The 21,001-nt window shown below is 39.2% G+C and overlaps 1 protein-coding gene across 1 annotated transcript in view; it reads left to right on the top strand.

The window, feature by feature from the left end:
* LOC149280533 (cyclin-dependent kinase 14) overlaps positions 1-10,645 on the top strand; it is a 168,239-nt gene extending 157,594 nt beyond the window's left edge. Inside the window, exons 13-14 of the mRNA XM_089500382.1 lie at positions 5,831-5,970; positions 10,530-10,645. Of these exons, the coding sequence (XP_089356508.1) occupies positions 5,831-5,970; positions 10,530-10,645 (256 nt within the window). The remainder of the gene's footprint in view (positions 1-5,830; positions 5,971-10,529) is intronic.
* Positions 10,646-21,001: the final 10,356 nt, after the last annotated feature.

The following is a 21,001-nucleotide window of genomic DNA, read 5'->3' as shown; positions in this document are numbered from 1 at the left end:
TTAATATATTCATTCAGTTCTCTTTAAAGTGGGATAGAACACGACTGAAGTCTACAAATCAATTAAAATTGCTTATTTGTATAAGTGGCACATTCACATAAAAGGCGTGGAGACTAAAACAATATAAGTATCAAATAATAAAGCCCAGCGAGCGACGGCTGTCTATCTAGCTATCTGTCTATGTTCTGTGTTCAGCATGCTATGCAGAGACCATACACCTGCTATTGCCTTAGGCCACAGAAGCGAGTTATTCCAAGGGGATAAAACCTTTTTCTCAAAGGCACCGAGTCAATTCAATGCCCTTAGGCGCAAATCCGGTGTCAAAATCACAATATGCCTCATGAACAATAGATTGCATTATGAGCTCTACCAAAGGCAGTGCGATACTTAAATATATTGCTTTATGATATAAAATATATTGGTATGAAAACATACATAATTGTTTAGCCGTGCTGTTCTTTGATCATTTTAATTTAAGTTTAAAGTGATGTTAGCTGGGAGGTATTTGCTTTAGTAGCTGCCAATAATACAGAGCTGCCAGATTGCAATTATTAACAATGCGAATATAGCAGGGTTGATATTTTTTTGGTGAACCTGCTAATTTAACCACTTACCACCAAAATTGCTTTATAGCATAGATCAGTATAATAACATACCTGGGTTTGGGTTGTCAATAAGTTAATTATAGCCAAGTAAACTTTAATTCCATACAATATCCGCACTTAAATGTATCCAAACTTGGGTAATGCAAGTACAATATTTGGAATAGAAGGCACAGCCCCTTAAATTATTTAAATCTCACAATCATTGATCCTAGACTAGCCTTGCTCAGTGGAATATTGATTAGAATTTCAATGCACTCAGATATTATCTTTGTGATGTTTGTCCAGCTAAATCCTTCGGAGACCACATAAATACACAAACTCACAAAAGATGCCAGCTGTGTGTGTGTTTTTATGTTTGCGTCGGTTTAAGTTTAGAATACAAAGAATCAAGTGATTTATTTATGAGCATTAAACTTTATTGATCCCGCGCTCTAAAACATAATAGTGAATCATATTCTAATTCTGACAAAAGAAAAAAAGTTTCAACAATGCCGTTTTGTGTCAATTTTATCCAGCAAAGGAATTATGTAGGGATTTTTTTTTTGGTGAATGCCAGGCATACTCTAGTCTATCTGATGGAAATTGATCCCGTGGTAAAGCGGTTGTGAAACAGGAGCCCCCAAGAAAGGAACAAAGTACTTCAAAGCCAGAAAAAAAAACCACAATTCTTGCCAGATCCTGACTTTAGAAGAGAGGACAAATACCAAAAGGAAATAAATCCCAAGGATGAGAGATTGGATTCTTTCAAGGGGAATAGTGTATATCACTCATTCTCTAACCTTCTGATAAATACATATTGGCTTTTATAAGTGAAAATCCAATTCTGGTCCAAAGTGGTAGGAGCGGGACCACCGGTAGACGAATTCCATTGGTTGCTATGGTGTTTACTTCACTTTTTACCACTTTTGACCCAGTTTTCTGAATCTGTCGTGCCATTCTCATTAAATATGGATTTACTTCTTTTTCTCAGTTTGTATTAGTGAAGAACAAGGAGAATTGAACATTCTGTTTACAGAATAAATTGTGCTTTAGCAGAATGTTGGTCATAGTCTGTTTGTTGTTTGTTTCAGAGAAGAAAATCTATTTCTTACTAAGCAGTCTTTTCAGTTACAGCAATCTTTTATCCTGCGCTATTCGTCTCTCGCACCAGATGTAAAAAGGGAGAACAAAGCTTGTATAGCATGCTAAAATCTGAGAACAACTATTTGTGTATATTTCATGATTCTCATAGGTAACATCTATACACAGCAGAGATTCAAAAAAAAAAATGGGAAGAAAAACATTGCTTTAAAATTCTATACGGCTTTTAATTCAGTTGTTTTTAAATATTGGATTATTATTATCGGTGGTTTGATAACTAAGTTACAGAGGGTGAATCTGTTGTGTTAATTCTTGCCCTGTTTCTTGCACCACTGCTTCCCATTCTTGGTGTGCAAGTTGGTCAAAGACTAGGGGGTCAGACATTTAAGCTGGAACTCGAGTGGCCTAGTGCCCCTTCCCCACCAATACCTTGCCAGTCCTTTAGATACAGTAAGGCTATACAACTAACTTGCTAAGACATTTCTGACAGTCAAAGAGCAATATTGAGATATAAGTTATAAACATATGATAAAGGAACGTATGTCAGTGTATGTCTATAATGGAGGATACAGACTTATAATTCTTATTGTATGCCTGCCCTTATACTTATAAGATATGCCTGTCATTTGCACTGGTATCTGCCCTTGAGAACAGTAAAATAAGGTTTTTGACCAGATTTTCCATTGGACCTATTGGAAATGTATACAGCAGCCTTATGTTAAAATAAGTGTTCTTAAACTTTAAAAGTAATCCGTCTGAGATATATATATATATATATATATATATATATATATATATATATATATATATATAGTACAAATAACTTTGTAGGAAATGACTCCCAAGTGGTCCCATGAACCAGCAAAATGTATAAAACAATTCTGAATTCTGTAGAAAACGGATGTATTTCACAACATCTGTGCTGCACAGGACAGAGATGAATAACTATGCATAGCTGGAATGTTTTGCGATCCCATGTGGGTCCTCACCTTCTACACGGCCCACAAAAGGTTAAATGGGAGGATCTCGCCTGCTATCCAGCAGCTTCACCCAGTGGCTCCTGAAAACATAAACTTGCTTTTTCTGGGGCTTGAACAAATTCAGTGCAAATAAACAACATAGGGTATTGACAAAAAGCACCCTCACCAGTAGACATACCACATGATCTTTTTCTTTCTACTACTTTTTTTTCCCCGTCTTTGTTACTTTGGCTGTGGTCCAGCAAGTGAGAAAATACATATGTGAAGAAAGAATTCTATGGAATGTTAACTGCACTGATACATTTGCTTTCCTTTCATCATTTGCCAAGGTTTAGGAGAGATCATCTAAATCCACCGTGCAGCCTGCTTACAAGACTAACAAAAAAAAGTATTTTTCATTTAAAAATCATCTTGTAAGAAAAGGTGATTTCATGTTCAGTATAAAGCATTGCATGAAATATTTGTTTGTTTAAACATTTATATCATCACTATCTCGTGTATATTTTCAGCTTGGAGAGAGGTTTATTGTGAGAGGAAATACTAATTTGTGTTTTTTCATTGTTCCCAAATTATCTGTAGCTGCGAATGGTTGAAACGTAATCTAAAACTCGTAATTATGAGTGTTTACCTGATGAATCCCATAAATAGCAATAGCATTAAGACCTCATCTGTCTGTACTCATGTCTTGCTCCCTTTGCCTGAAAACAGACAAATATTGGCCTTGGCAAACTACGTTTCAGTAAATAAAAATCCGAATGACCCATGAAACGACTTTTGTGCGAAGCAGATCTTGGCTGTTAATCTCTGCTAGTTTAAGTAAATCTGTGTTATGCTGTTTACTGTTCAGGCTTCATCACGTTTACTGGTATATCAACTTTTCTGCTTCTTAATCTCATGTTGGGGTTCGGAGAAATACAAACCTTTTGATTGGAGGCGCTTGTGTGTTATATATATTATTGTTTTCTGTACCGCTAAATGGGTAGACATGACATAAGTAGTATATAGCATAACAATTTGACTTTCAGAAACAGGTGAGGTGGGCCCTGCTCAAACAAGCTTACAATCTAGAGATCATAAAATAAGTGCATAAAAAAATGTATTACATCAATAAATGAGTATTTTTATGTAATAATTGGGGTAATTGTCAGAGCAACTGAATTTGGGGTAAAAGGCATATGTTCAATGAATTAATGCAGCTTTACTAGAAACAGACATCTACAATCTAAATCAAAATTTACCCACAGAGCTGTAAACACTGTAGGATAGCACAAGGCTTAGGGACATTCTGAACTAGATTTGGCTACAGGTCTAGGGGCATGGATGTGCCCAGCCTGAATCGTGGGGGCATGGCACAGTACCAAATTCTTTAAAATGTTGGAAGCCCGTGGACCACTTTACTAGGGGCAGATCACATTATGTGGACCCATATTGGTGCATCCCTCTTTCCTCCCCTGATGTACCTCGTTCCATACCTAGGAGCTCTCCAGGTGAAGCCCTGCCTGAATGCATGGTTAGCCCTACTTCTTCACAAAGCTTCTCCACCAGAAAAGGAAGAGCTCTAGGTACACCCTTTCTAAGAGCTCAGAATCTCGCTGCGCTACAGTCCTAAAAGACAAAATAATATAATAAAACACCAGGGCAAATGCAGAATATGTGTTTATAAGTTAAATTGTGTAAAAAGTGAGGGGCAGGAAAACATATCCTCACCTGTGGTGCCCACTTCTGCGTTGGCTGGTTGAGCAGATCAGAGATTTTGTTCACGATGACATCTAGAACTCACAGAGAGTTCTGCTGAACTATGTTTGCTTTGAAAGTCTCAGGGCATAATGTGTTAACCCTTCCAGCTCATGTGCCTCTGAGTTTCAAAGCATTAAACTTTTGATCAAGTCAAAACTTGTTTGTGCAAAACCTGGAACATGCAAAGAAAAAGTAAAATGATGTCGGACATCAGGATAATGATACATGATCAAATACAAGCTTGTTTACATTGGGATGTATTCACCTGGATAATTCTTAGCTGCGCTGTTCAGATATGCAGAGCCAAAACTAATCCGTGTTTATTTAAAAGGCTCCTAATGATTGTGTGAAGTGGTCTTTCTGTCATTGTGTAGCTAACAAGCGGCGAGGGTTCAGAAGTTCACAGCACATGCCTAGAACGCTATACTTTTTTTCCCATTAGTATTTAAACCAAAGGAAGTTTTTTTTTTTGATGCTTATGTTCTGCTTGACCACGTACTGACCTTATTTTTTACAATAATGCAATATAAGCCTATTTAGTGAAATTAAATCAAATTCTTTTAATTCAAACAATTTGTGCAATAATGCAATTATCCTGAAGGACTCTAGACTTTGAAGTGAAATGGACATAAAAAGAAAAATATTTGTTTTTCCCCCCACTGTGCTGTAGTCAAGGAACAGCATCCCGAATTCTCCTTATGCAATGTAATTTTCCTTCAAACAAGCTACTTTGCTAGAGAGCAGGGACCCTTTTAATTAGTTTTAAGCAAAACTAAGTGCTGCTGGTATGAAGATACAAGTGTCTTTGTATTGTGATTGGAGAAAGTACGCAGAAATTTTTTAAATATAAATTGTCCGCCACCTTACATTTTTTACATTACATGTAATGTATAGGGTATATGTTTGACTATCCTCAATGTAAGACTAGGCTAAAGACTGATTACAGTCCGAGTCTTTACATCAGGGAAAATGGGCAGACCAGACGGGCCGAAAGGTTCCTATCTGCCATCAAATGCTATGCTTCCAGCAGATTCTGTGGCATAATTGGGGTGCAATGGTGGGTTGGTGCTCCCCAGTGAGTAAATTATATATTTTGGGAGCTGTCTGGGATTTGCTTTAGTATTATTAAGATCTGCACAGGGAGTTGGCAGATAAAGAGTGATGAGTCTGTGGATCTTTCCAAGGTTTACTTTGTTGATCTACCCCTTCTTGATTGTGCGACTCCTTAGGACACTGGTCCAACACTGGGTCTTGTCGCTACTGCTGCTGAATACCTAACAGTATCAGGCACTTGGGTGAAGATCTCATAGCTGATGGAATCAGTCCAGAAAACATTCCAGATGATGCCAGATGCTAAAGTTAATGTATAGATCTTGTCTTGTCTTAGGAAAAGTTTTGGATTATTAATAGCACTGTCTCATTTCACAGGCTGAGCTACGTGAATCATGCGGAAGATCTAGCCTCCAAGCTACTCCAGTGCTTCCCAAAAAACAGACTGTCGGCACAAGCTGCTCTGAACCATGATTATTTCAGTGATCTGCCCCCGCGGCTATGGGAGTTAAGCGATAGTAAGTGCGCAAGCATGTTCTTTCAATCCTGCTCAAGTATTCTGAACCTGTCTCTGATTTTTCTTGGAAAGCTGTTCCTGGCTTTTTATCATTATTATTCGGTTTAGAAATGTTGGAATATTATTATTATTTTTTTCTTTTCTTGGGACCTATAGGATGTGACAGAGCTACATGGGGAACAACTTTTAAATGTGCCTGTCAATCTAGGTATGTTCTAGAGCATGTGAGGGAATGAGAATGATGCAACCAAGTGATTTTACAATAGAATTATGGATGTTATTTCTCCTTAAACATCTATGCTGCTTTTTTCACCTCTATTGTGTGGGCTGCGTAAGTCCAGGGGAAAAAACCTTACAGACAGAGAGATGTTAGAGTTGAAATAAACTTTGGGTAAGATGATTGTTCATGTTTGTGGTTCCTTAGAAGTGGTGTCTATAGAAGATGGAAGGAACAGCAATACCTTATAATAGCACATAAAGGCTGCTCAACTTTACCCCAATGTACCGGTAGAAAATAGTCCGGTCATCATATGTGTTTTACCTTACATCCTACTTTTTCTGCATCCAAATACGGTTCAGGTTTTGTTCCGACCCTACTTGGTTTCCAGGAGATCTGTTTGGCCAGAGCAGCCGTGAGAGAGTGCCAGGGGGTGCAATAAGACCCCTGTGCTCAAACGCAGAAACTGCCCCCATGATTTCAGTGGGAATGATTTTCTGCCCCTAGCAACCAAAGCTGGCAGGATGATACTTTTTACCAACAAGCTTGTGACTGGCTCCAATTTTCATTTTTGCACAAAAAACTAGATTTACATGGTTTAGAGACAATTATTAAAAAGGTCTGATCATACATGACTGGTGTCAACACAAACAAAGCTTAAGTGTATTCATATCTACAGACAGTCTCATACACTGACATTATAGAATGTACAGCTGTGACTGAATATCATGTTACTCCTATGATTCGAAAGTTATTTGTAACTGGTTAGAAATACCATTTCTGTTACGTTTGAAGATGTACGATGTAATGGTCATCTTTAGAGACTATTGTCAGTCGATCAAATTTATTTTACCTGCAGGAATCAGATTTGTGGCCAAATGGGCATACTAATTTGTTTATGTTCTTAATGCCCCCTTTCCCTGCCTCTAACCTTACGAAGACCGAACACTTTCACCAGATGAAGAGCAGCAAACAAACAAAAGCAGAGAAAAAATGAAAGGGGATCTGGCAACAAAGTTCTTGTGGAAAAAGGGGTGGAGCTTGAAGATTCGAGGCGGTGCTGTTATAGAAATGGGCATGTTCAGAAAGGACGTTTGTGAAAGGGAGGGGTTAATATAACCACGCCCACCTGAGGGTGCACCCCAGCATTCATGACCATAGGCTCCGCACTGTAAATAATCATACAGATTGTGAGAGTGGGAAGTGAAGATGGCTGCTCCCATAGTGAGAACATAGTGCTTATTTTACATTAATATTGTTTTATTGTTTATCTTAGTTTCCCTTTTTTTTCTTTAAGCAGATTGATTGATAGATACCCTTTTACAATCCCCGCTTCGGTGTAAAAGTTGTCCTTTACAGCATCAAAGAAAAGTGAAACAAAGTTTTGTTAATTCCTTTAAAAAGTATATCAGAGACTCCTTTAAAATGTGTGAAAAGTCAATTTACCCAGAGAATATGTGCAGAACGTGAATGATTTGCAATGAGAACGATGTGGTAGGAAAGTGCTTTTGTTGCAGGGGTGAGAGAATTCTGATTACTCAGAAGTAAATGGAAACTCTTGTATGGTCTCCCCCAAGCAACAAAATACACAAATATATAAATAAGTGCCAAGCATTTCAGATTTCCTTGAATTTTCAATGACGAATCCTATTTCTCTTGATTAAACACAGCATGACATCCAGAAAATATAAAGATATTTTAAATGTTTTTTTATTTTTAGCATTTTCCACTTGAAAGATAGATTGTTTTAAACCCTATTTAAATTCAACCATGTTTAACTATGCTCCGATACTTAATAGCTTATATATATTAGATTATCATACCTGGGAGTTTTCTAAATGACACGAAACAAAGCAAGAATTCAGCGTATACCTATCGAATACCAAAAAACGCCTAAGACATGAAGTTTGACCAGTCCTGTCTATTTTTTCATGGCTATATTGCTTACCAGGAGCTGAATCAATGACTGTTTTGCATTTTAACACAAAAGACACTATCAAGCAATTTAACTCCTTCTCTGGACACCATTAATAAGACACCTTAACTTTCGTAATGAGCTCACCCTAAAACTCAAACTACTGAATACTGAAATACACCTTAAAAAGCTGATTGTGAAGATTCTATGTGGTGATTTGCCAAATATGTTGGCCACATGGGTCTAATACCAGTTGTCATGGATATAGTTATTTAAAAATACGCTTAATTGATTCACCTGCATTGAAGCAGAGATATTAACGATAACTAGGAACAAAAGCACCAATTGACGGTCTTAAATGTGATCACCCCAGTAAAGAATAGAAAGGAGTCCTCTCCAGACCCAGAGACTCCGCGTCCAACCCTGAGAGTTCCCAGGCATGTATATTATAAGTTCATTGGGTCCTATCCACCAAATCCACTTTCATATTTTGTTTTTATTTGCCTTTCATACCTTACCATAAGGAGGTTGATAATCAGAGGTATTCAATGTTACTCCTAACCAACGTCACATGGTGTGGGTTAATTGGCCAGATTTCTCATTAGGCATTAGCTGCTGGAGGCAAAAGGGGAAGATGCTTACACTGTCGCTGTATCCTCTAATGCCAATGATATGTCTGAGCAGATTCTTTTCAAATCAAAGTATGGGGTTCATTTTCATACAGTAACTCACAGCTGTCACTGTTATATAATGGATCTTGTTACGGAATTAATGTATGATTATATCACTCTGCCTATATTCCCCAACTTACATGTTTAAGTTGCGCCTACTTGCACTTACATGTCATTTTCCTCAACTCTATATCACTGATACATTTAATACAAATGAATTTAAAGATGTTGGCTATGGTTGATATGTTTAAGCCAAAGACTGGGATACTTTTATTTTTTTACCATTGGGCTTAAGAGACATTTCCAGGGGCAAATAGTGACTGTGGACATACGGTGACCCTAGCTTCTCTCTCATCCTTTTTGAGTAATACCTTTTGCCCATTTCTCTCATGACCCATGTTTTTTTATATATATTGTCACCTACAAGGTATTATTAATTTGGGTCAATTGTGTTTGTGCTTGAAATATAACACTTCAAACCCTGGTGCCAGCTAGTCTGATCACTCCGGTTAGCTTGAAACTGGATAGATACAGTCTCATTAACTGCTCTGCTTGCATATGGTCCCCGTGATCTATACATGTTAACAGATTTGTTATTTTTTTCATGTGTAAAAAAAGAACAAAAAGAAAACCCCCGATGTCTAATGTAGTATAAATAAGATAAGTAGTGGCAGTTCCTGTAACACCCTAATCAAGAACCTTGGGGCTTTTGTAGAAACAAAACAAAAAAGCTTACTTTTCCTTTAAGAAATAAGATCAATTCATTTTATTTTTTGCCCGGAGCTGAACCCAAACCACTCCAGCGAGATAATTCTGCAGTCGTGACATCTCAATCCAATCCGAGTGAATGATTAAGCACAGCTAGGATTTTGATAGTCCCCGAATTCCGTATTCTCTAGTAGTACTTTTCACTTAATGTGGAGTTATTACCCAGTCCCCACTTAGTTTATCAGTCAGTGGTTAAACCCGGCTCCGTCACTAAAGTAAATGCCTGCACATTATCACCATGCAGCAGGCTGCCAGCAGAGAGAGCCTTGTCCTAGTCATTATCAGGCACAATGTATGCAGAACACCAGAGGGGAATTAAAACCACAAAAAATACCTCAGGGTGGTATTTTTAATATGAGAATTTAATTTGTAATTTCACAGATTAAGAATTTTGGCTGCATTAATCCTTTTATCAGCTCACAGCAGGTTATTTGCTGAAGCATAACCAAAAGGCGATATTCATTGGCAGAAACACATCTTTGCATAACGTCAAACATCAGGAGCAGTGAAACCTTTTGAAGGGGGGGAGAATAAAGATGGGAAAAAAATCATTATATTTTTAAAGGACGGGTTTTTCGTTAAATGCCTCCAGTGAAATTTCAAGTTACTGAAATAGGGATTCTGTGTCTGGAAGATAATCATTATGAGACACGAATCCAGTTGCAAAAAAGAAAGAACTCTTTAGTTTTCTTCACAGAAACTCAGATATAAAACCTCCATATATACGTAAACACATTCAGAAGACAAAGATGCTCAAAAATTATCTGTTAGCCAGAATTTTCCTATCCTTCTACCCTCTCTAATTTTGATACATACTAATTGATTCACCTTTTCCACATATATTTATTTTTTTACCTTTTTATGTTTTTTTTAATACTCTACACTTAAAGTATCCCTTCTTTCATTTCATGTCAAGCATAGAATTGCCTTTTTTTAATTTATTTTTTGTTCATGATGATCTAAAAGCATGTTTTTTTCCTCCTCTATAGTGTCTTCCATTTTTACTGTACCGAATGTGAAGTTGCAACCTGAACCTGGAGAAAGCATGAGGGTATTTGGGAAAAATAATAGTTTCTGCAAAAGCCTATCAAACAGCAAGCACTGATGATTAATAATAATATGGAAAATGCAGGTAAGTTAATACATTATTTTATGTATCGCTTTATTAATGGTATCGCATTAAAATGAGTTTGCTTTTTTAAGACATTTCTCGTTTATACCGACAGCTGTATATTAGATATATCTGTTCTCGCTCTGTTTTCCTTAATCCAATGAACTAGACAAACACCCTGACTCCTAATCATACTGTATTGGTTGGTAAACAACAGAATAACTTGGTTCCAATAAGCCAGACACTGAAATTCTGACTAAAGAAAACCTTTGAAGTTAAAGATTTCATTGGACAAGCAGGGCTTTGTTGGCATTGCCATAAAGAATCAGCTCAGTGTGGTGCTTGAGCTGGGAAAGTCACATGACTAATAAAAATGGCAGCCTCCAGGTCTACAAATAAAGGATGTTTATTAGGTAAAACCAGATTTTCTTCAGTGCTAAACTACATTACTGTGTACAGCATTGTTTAATGCTTAAAGAAAAATATTTGATAAAGCATGAAGACCGAATCAGTCATTTAATCTTTATGGAGAAACAATTTTTATTATTATCTTTTTATTTATATAGCACCAATAATTTACGCAGTGCTTAATACAATACATATATTCAAGGGGTATGACAAGACTAGAACTGACAGACTAAGACAAACCGATGCATTTGGTGGAGAGAGCTCTGCTCGCAAGCGTTCGATTTGGGAAGCAATGGTACTTTCTGTGATATGCTCTGGAATGAATAGCCTTGTGTTTTGTGCTTCTCAGCAGCTCGGCTGTCCTTTCCATGTGTAACACAAAGGTTGTGGCCTGGCATCCTCCATTAGGTGTCATCACTTTTTATTGGAAAAGAAATGCCATTCATATTATAGCCTGAGTATTGGTTACATATTGGTATAGTACTAGGGTAAAACATCCCTCGTCCAGATAGATGCCAGGGGTTGTAGTGCACGTTGGGTAGTGTCATATTACAGCGGAGCATGATTTAATTGGAGTCCATAGATGTTTCTATAGGATTGGCCACCTTTTAATTTATGTATGTATACAGAGAGGGAATTTAAACATGCATGGGATAGGCATATGTCTATCCAAAAACTATGAAGAGGCCAAGGACTAAAGTCTGAGTCTTTAAAATGGGAAAAAAATGGGCAGACTGTGTGCTGTCAAATTCTATATTTCAAGGTATTTATGAATTTACATGTCAGTTATGAGTCATAAAGATTATATATAAACAAGAAATAGTTAGGTGTTAGCGCTAGTTAAATGTTCCATAAATTTGTTTTAATTCGTTCTGTTTCTAATCTCAGAAATTAAGATGCCCCTGAGCAGCCTGCTTACATCTTCATTGATGAGCTGCTGATACTCATTTTCACTAAAGCCTTATTCTCTATAGACATTTTTCTACATGACATACAGTATGAATAATTCTAAACAGTTCCTGATTTCTACCTTCTGTGCCAGCTATTTATGATATGATACTGATAAACGGCTCAAGTGCTGGTGTCATGTTTTGCTTCACATTAGTAAAACCACCCACCAGAAGTTATGTAGACAAATATGTTTGAATAGTAATGTCATAGCCTTTAAGACAACATTAATTGATTGTGGTATGTAACAAAGACAGACTGTAATTTGCAGTTACAGTATGCATTTAGCTCCCCATCATTCATATCAGCCACACATGTCATAGACCCTGGGCATCTTACCTACAGAGAAAAGAGGGCAGTTGATCGTTATCTTGAGGTTCATGGAGAAACTGTAAATAGGCTGATGGCTGGCTGACTTTGGTAATGAACATACCTGGGAGCGCTGCTCCTCTGGTTCTCCGGGTCAAGACCCAAATCCTCCGGGTCGTGGGGTCTTGACATGCCCCGCACCCCCAACATTTTTTTTCCTGTAAATGGGGGTATTTCCCGCTGCCGTCTGCACAGGGGCGTAACTAGACGCCTCAGGGCCCGGGTGCGAGAATCTGTTAAGGGCCCCTCACCCCCCCCAAAAAAACATGATTTTTACCCAACAATTTTTTTTCAACTAATTCAACAAATTCAATTTACATATTGAATCATATCTGTAAAAAAATCAAAGAAAAAGGGGCGCATGTACAAAGGGCATAATCCAGGGGTGTCCAAGTTTTTTCTGCAGTGGGGCACTTCATCAGAATTGTATACGTGCGCGGGCCGCACTCATTTTTCACTGTGACAAAAAATATGGCCTTTAATAAAATATGCAGATTAAAATAAAGTAAAATGACACAAAACCTTTACTCTTCCTCTCACTGATTTCTGGGCCTTGAAAGTTTTGCGACTACAAATTCAGGATTCCCTAGATTTATTCTAGGGATGAACTAAAATGAAAATTCTGTACCAAAACATTCAGGGTTCACTTAGCCAAAACCGAAAATGACCCCCACCTTTAAAAATAATAATAAAAACTCACATGTTTAATAAAAGTAGGTAACACACAATTGGACAAAATTAGCAATATGACTTGGCATGATAGGAGTGTGATTGCTAACAGCAATCACACTCCTATCATACCCAGGCAACCAGTAAATGCTGGTACCTAGGCATGATGGGACTGTGCTCGCTGTGATTGCTGTTAGCAATCACACTCCTATCATGCCAAGTCAGCCAGTACATGCTGGTACAGGGTGGTTGTAAGTGATGTGCAGACCCCATACTGCTGGCAGCATCACTACACAAGGGGGGCAGCTAGCTAGGTTTCAGCATGTACTGGCTGACTTGGCTGTTAGCAATCACACTCCTATCATGCCAAGTCAGCCAATACACGCTGGTACAGGGTGGCTGTAAGTGCAGACCCCATACTGCTGGCAGCATCACTACACAAGGGGGGCAGCTGGCCAGGTTTCAGCATGTACTGGCTGACTTGGCATGATAGGAGTGTGATTGCTAACAGTGATGTGCAGACCCCATACTGCTGGCAGCATCACTACACAAGGGGGGCAGCTAGCTAGGTTTCAGCATGTACTGGCTGACTTGGCATGATAGGAGTGTGATTGCTAACAGTAGTCACAGTCCCATCATGCCTAGGTTCCAGCACTTACACATCCATCCAGTAAATGCTGGAACCTAGGCATGATGGGACTGTGATTGCTGTTAGCAATCACACTCCTATCATGCCAAGTCAGCCAATACACGCTGGTACAGGGTGGCTGTAAGTGCAGACCCCATACTGCTGGCAGCATCACTACACAAGGGGGGCAGCTGGCCAGGTTTCAGCATGTACTGGCTGACTTGGCATGATAGGAGTGTGATTGCTAACAGCAATCACAGTCCCATCATGCCTAGGTTCCAGCACTTACACATCCATGCTATCACACACACACACACACACACTCATTTATTCATATAATCATTAATTCACAGATTCATTCCCTCAATCACACACACTCATTCAAACACCCTCCCTACCCCCTTACCTGTACTGCAGCTCCTCGATGCCGCTCACAGACTTCAAGGGAAGGCTCCGGGTAGCCGGAGCCGAGAAGTTCCCAGGTATTCTAATGAGTATACTGGAGTCCCACAAAATAGACATGTTAATTTATTTTTCTCATTTAACAAAATGCACAGTAAGTGAACAGAAGCGGAAATGTAAATCATATGATTTTTTGGTGTGACCACCCTTTGCCTTCCTAACAGGATCAATTCTTCTGGGGACTCTTGCAGGTAGGTTGTGTCTCTCCAAGTACATCTGGAGGGGCCCCTGTACCATGCAAATTCAGATCTGGGCTCCCACACCACCCAGCAAGCAGTACGGTATGCAGACACATACATAAATGACACGGCAGCCAGTAAGCAGCAATTACCCCATTGGCCCAATTGTTAGTCCACCCCTGCATGCAGTTGAGATATATTCTGATGTCAGTGGCTGGAGACAAAGCAGAAGGAGCAAGAAGAACTCACAAAATCCACCCTTGATCCCTGATGCTTTTACAGTGTTTCAGGAAGACTTGAAGTACAAATGTCCCTCTGACCACGCACTTTGTTCCAATTATCCGTGGAAACAGTAGATTTTGCATGTGTTTCCAATTTTTGGGGAGCTGGGGTCTATTTACTAAGGCTGTGATCTATGTGCTTACGTTTATGATGGGTGTTTTCAGAATCAGCTGCTCATTTGTGCTTCAGATGGTCTTGCTTTTAAAGTCACAGGATTCCTTTTGCCCGTTACCCTACAGAGCTGAACCTTATTGAGGAAAAAAGCAATACTTTTGAAAATCCCTACCTTTATCATAAGTGATGTTCAATGGCGTAAATGAATAAAGCTTTTAGTATGATTATATTAGTTGAAACATCAAATATATGTCAGACTCACTATCAATATATTGGCTTCTGGAAATCTGTTTCATTAAATTAGGGCTGAAATGGAACAGGCGACTACAACTGTGTTAAAATATATAGCAGCAAAAGACCGTACGCTGATTCCAGACATGCTCTTTTCAGATGATTTTCCGATAGGCTGGACAAATTTATCTTCCTCTGGGCTAAATAGAAATGATAAATATAATTTAAATATTTGCTTTGGGCAGTTTGCACCAAAGGGTTTAAATTGAAATACATGAATGTGATTAGAATTTTAAATAGATAACTTACTTAAAATATTATCGCACGCAGAAATATAAGTAAAAATGCAAATCAGAAAAGTAATTTGGCATATTTTTAATGAAGACCACAAGCATGGTTCACTTGTAGTGCAATAGGTTATTAAAAAGCCATGGTTTACAGGTTCTTCAGGGATCAGAAAAGCAAGCAATATTCGATTCACTGACATCCTTTTATCAGCAATTTGAGAAAAAACATAGTTTCTTTATAAGCTGCTCACGCTTTCTGGCAGGTAGCACTGCTGGATGTATTGTGCATGTCCATGCACAGGTGTTGATGGTGCCCTCCCAGTGATGCCATCCCTAGCGGCAGGGTTCAGGATTGTCCTGTTATGACATCTGCCCATGTCACTGGCATGATAACCTACTGAACAGCTAGCATGGAGGGACAGAGCTCTGCAGAGTATTCAACTAGTAAGTATTTGATAACATCTAGCCTTGAGATGATCTACTTCTGTTCTTGTGGTTGACGTGAGGGTCATGCCAGGCTGACAAACCTCCATTAGGGACAACCTGATAAAGATTGGACGGCATCCATCATCAGTGATCGAGAGGGTCTGATGGGTCATTACTGGTGCTTACCTCTCTTTGTTGAAGAACTACCCATGATCGGAGTGTAGTTCCGGTTTCCGAGGGTTTGCACCGGGCATTGTTTTGTATTCATTATTCACTAGCTGTTTCATTATTTACAGACCTCACTTCAGTAGCTTGTAATACTCGATATTCACAGATTTCTTCCTTTCTAAGAAGAACAGTTAAAAGACAATGTATATGATCTGTGGGGAGCATTTGACAGACTGCCCCCATATCATATAATCCTCCATTTACAAACAACCTATCAACGGGCCGCTTGTTCTGCCCTTCACTGCCACTTTGAAAACTGAATTCTAATACTCTTGTTGCCCCTGTCCTGCTAATTTTCCTTTAGATCAGTTTTCTGTCTGTAGTCTGATTCAAAGAAACCTTAGCACCTGCTATCCCTTGAGTACCTTGAAAGAGCGCTCCACAACAAATTTCTCCCCTCCCTGGCACTTGAAGGGAAGTTTTTTTTCCATGACACAATTGTTTTTTCTTAGTTTTGTAACGGGTGTCAAACTTGGTCTTCAACCTCCATCTTTCCACAGTTTTAGCATTTGTGTAATGATCATTTAGCTTCGTCTATTGTTCAGCAATGTTCTCTTATCCTCAAAATTAGTCGAGACTAATAAACTGGCCCAAAAAGATAGCGCCTCTTAAAACAGCGAAGATAGTAATTAGTGTTGTATGTGTATTTCATTACCTCAGCAATTAGTGATAAATACAGTTGTACAATGCAGCGAGGGCAGAATAAGAGCCACCCAGTACTGGGTCCCCATTCTGACCAGATACCTTCTAGCTGACTGGGTTAGAAGAAGCAATTAAATACTTATTTGCATGTTATTTTGAGTATTAGTTATGACTCCGACCAGATACCTTCCGTCTGGGTTAGGAGAAATGTCGTCTAAAAGCATCCCCTCTGTCTGTGGGTCCTTCTTGATCCACGTGCAAAGGGGGAATGGGCTTCATTCGTCTGTCCGTTCCACAAGCTGGGTCGGTGTCTGTGTGGAGAGCAGTGGCGTCGGCAGGGGGGGGGCAGAGGGGGCCATGGCCCCCCCTACATCATGCTGTGCCCCCCGGTGTGCCCCCCCAATTGAAACGCCGTCTTTTTTTTTTTTTTTTTTTTAATAGACCCGGAGGAGAGAGTGAGAGGCGCCGAGCGGTTGCTGAGGAATAAGTTCTCAGCAACCGTTCGGCGCCTCTCACTCTTCTCCGCGACCGCGAGGCCTCTTCCTGGTTCGCAGTGCCGGCATTTCAAGCCGAGCGCCGGTATATGTCGTCATATCCGGCGCCCAGCAGTGAAGCCGGCAGAACCAGGGATACAGAGACCTCGCGATCTCACCGCTGGACAAGCCCAAGGTAAGTGAACTTCAAAGGGGGGGTTAGAAAGTTAGGAGGGGGTTAGAGAGTCAGAAGAGGTAGATAGGAAGTGAGAAGGGGTAGATAAGGATAGATTGGGAGGGAGGAGGGGGTAGATAAGGATAGATTGGGAGGGAGGAGGGGGTAGATAAGGATAGATTGGGAGGGAAGAGGGGGTAGATAAGGATAGATTGGGAGGGAGGAGGGGGTAGATAGGATAGATTGGGAGGGAGATGGGGGTGGATGGGATACATTGGGAGGGAGAGGGGATAGTTAGGATTGATTGGGAGGGAGAGGGGGTAGATAGGATAGATTGGGAGGGAGAGGGGGGTACATAGGATAGATTGGGAGGGAGAGGGGGGTACATAGGATAGATTGGGAGGGAGAGGGGGGTACATAGGATAGATTGGGAGGCAGATGTGGTAGATAGAGAGGCAGATGTGGTAGATAGGGAGGGAGAGGGGGTAGATAGGATAGATTGGGAGGGAGAGGGGGTAGATAGGATAGATTGGGAGGGAGAGGTCTTTATGGGACAAAAACGGCGTACGTTCAGCTGTTTGGGGACAAAGTTGACATAATGTGTAACTTAGGTGCTGGTCAGGTTCTATGTGGGCAGTGTGGACACCAGGGTTGGCTTTGGGGTGTGTGACCAGTGATCTATGCCTGTAATTTAAGGGGTTTTATCTATACCTTTAATGCAGAGTTTATATGTAATTTCCAATTGATTTATATCTGCAAAGCTGGGTTTTGTGTCATTCTGTTGATCTGTATCGGCTATATTTCCATACATTATTAATGTTTACCTGCAAATATAGGATTTGCATGTCTTATTCAGTTGATCAATACCTGGAGTGCTGTTGATTATTTGATCTAAACCTTCAGTGCTGAGTGTTCATGTGATTTCCAGTTGATATATACCTGCAATGCTGGGTTTGTGTGTTCTGTTGGTTTATACCTGCAATGCTATGTTTCCATACATTATTTATGTATACCTGCAAATACAAGTTTTTTTTTAATCTCATTCAGTTGCATGTGCTGTTTCCATGTGTGGTTTATTTGATCTATACCTGAACTACAGGGTGTAAGTAAAAGAGCGCTATGGTTTAGTGAATGAGGGGACAAAGGGACTCTGGGGATGATTACAGGGGAGAGGACTTCTCAATGTCACGGTGCAGTCAGAAGGAGGGAACACTGCACTGACTCTCACTGTCTTCCCCTGATCTGCAGTCAGTGTGGCAAATATATTGGCAGCAGGGTCTAATATTAATATATATTGGCTGCAGGGGCTAATATTAATATATATCGGAAGCTGGGACTAATGTTTATATATATCGGCAGCAGGGGCTAATATTAATATATATTGGCTGCAGGGCCTATTATCAATAAATATTGGCTGCAGGGGCTAATATTTATATATATTGGCTGCAGGGACTAATACTATATATCGGCAGTAGGGGCTAATATTAATATATGTTGGCAGCAGGGTATAATTTCTATGTATATCGGCAGCAGGGTATAATATAAGTATGTATCCGCAGCAGGGGCTAATATTAATATATATCCGCAGCAGGGGTTAATATTAATATATATCGGAAGCAGGGTGTAATATTTCTATATATCTGCAGCAGGGTCTAATATTTATATATATTGTCAGCAGGGGCTAATATTAAAGAATGAAAAATAACTGTCACTTTAGCTGTTACTTTGAAATCATATTTTAATCACAGTCTTTACTTCAAAGAGATAAGTGCATATTATGTAGTTAAAAATGCACGTCTAACGTGTGTGTGTGTGTGTATATATATATATATATATATATATATATATATATATATATATATATATATAGTGTATATGTACCGTTTTATAATTGGCCCCCCTACTTTGGTCCCTGGCCCCCCATGTGCCCCCCCTAAATATGAAACCTGGAGACGCCACTGGTGGAGAGCTCCTGATAGTCACCCTCTGTCTCTTTAAATTGTCAATCCAACAAAAACAATTTCACAGAATCTTTGAATTTCTTATTATTATTATAGCTGAAAATCAAATTTTCTCCTTAAGTTTAGTGGGTTTTTTTTAAAAAAATGCATATTTCATGCAAGAATGGGTCTTGAATCTTATTAATTTGCCCTCTGTTTTAATATATGTATGTGTATATCTGTGTGTATATATATATATATATGTGTATATATATATATATAGATAGATAGATAGATAGATAGATATATTTTATTTTTTTGGGTTCCCTATGTGTATTATGTTGCATTATTAATATCAGGACAGAAGCTGGATCCCAATGGACAGTCTCTGTGCTTCTCAGAAGCTTTAAGAAGTATCTTAACATAAAAGGCTGTTTGAGTCGAGGAGCCTGACTTGGATGACATTTGAATGCGCAGTGGACAATGTGACAATGACAATGACAATGGAAGAGGACAAACAAATCTATTGGTTTTCGCGCATTGGATTGCCCTCGCTCCTTTAGGAGGCTGCAGTCACATGATCGCTTTTATAGCTTTTGTCTGGGGAAACAGGATCCACTAAAGAGAGATTAGAAAGCAGATGGACAAAGAAGCCTTGGGAGGCTGTATTCAATGTTATCTGAAAAGAGGACACATATATATCATATCATTTCTGTTTTTTATTTCAACCCATTTTTTCCTTTAATAAACCACATAAAGTGTAATGGTAAATATGACATGGGCTCACATATCATATGGGAAAACCTCATCCCTGACATAATGCTTTGTTTGTGCTTGCTTATGTTAAACTTGCAGTAGACGGATACAAACCAGACCTACGATATAAAGAATGGATTTATTTCCTACTGACATAGTATTTTCATAAACTTTCTTTACTAAAACATTGCGGTTATTTTTGAACCTACTTTAAGGGTTCTGTCTGCCTTCAATTAATTTCCTCTAGGTAGCATGTAGCCTCCCGCATTCCCCTCCTCCTACCATGGAGTTGGAGCATATTATGCAACAAATTATTCATAAAATATAGTTCGCAATAACACGAGGTATGAATACACAAATCACTCATCTATAAAACCCTTCTCGGTTTATACCTATTGTACATAGTACAGCAAAGTGGCCCTATTGACCCCTTGATACCCCCTTAGTCACTGACATATACATCAGCACACATTTTTACACACACTCTCATAGTTGCATGAACTTACGCATTCACTCCAACACACACATTCAGGCATACACATCCACGTTTACACTCACACATACTTACACATACACATCCACGCTCACACCAACATATATACAGTCTTACACACATACATACTCCCTTAACGTCTCTCTCACTCACCCCATCACTCACCCCCCTAACTCACCCTCAGCTTCAACCGCAGGGTTACATAACATTGTTACGTGATCCCCCTGCATTCTTGTCTCCCCGGGCCTGTCCAGAATCATCCCAAAGGACTGGTACAGCCAGCCCGACCCTGCCTATAAGTCTATATCATTATAAGAGCCTCTTTTCCCTTTCAAATATAAATGTGCTCTAGTGCCACAGAAATGAAAATTCTCTGCATCTTTATATATAATGGATAGAGAGTCAGAATATCATTAACTACCTGTAATCAGTGTTCCCTCTAAGCTGTGCGCTTGTGCGCGCGCACATAGCTTTTTTAGAGAGCGCACACGTCCAAAAATTGTGCGCATAACAGTTTTTCCCAAAAAAAGAAAATAATAATTTTTTTGAAATTTTATGCGGCCCGGATATTGTGCGCACAAAATTTTTGCTCTGTGAAAATTTTTGCACAAGAGACATTTTCTGCGCACGCCAACTAAGA

Source organism: Sceloporus occidentalis, unplaced genomic scaffold (assembly GCF_023333645.1).
Source record: "Sceloporus occidentalis isolate IW3139 unplaced genomic scaffold, rSceOcc1.0.p SCAF_154, whole genome shotgun sequence".
In the NCBI taxonomy this organism is placed as follows: domain Eukaryota; kingdom Metazoa; phylum Chordata; class Lepidosauria; order Squamata; family Phrynosomatidae; genus Sceloporus; species Sceloporus occidentalis.
The sequence above is the reverse complement of the archived record's forward strand: the minus strand, read 5'-3'. Positions and strand labels throughout refer to the sequence as shown.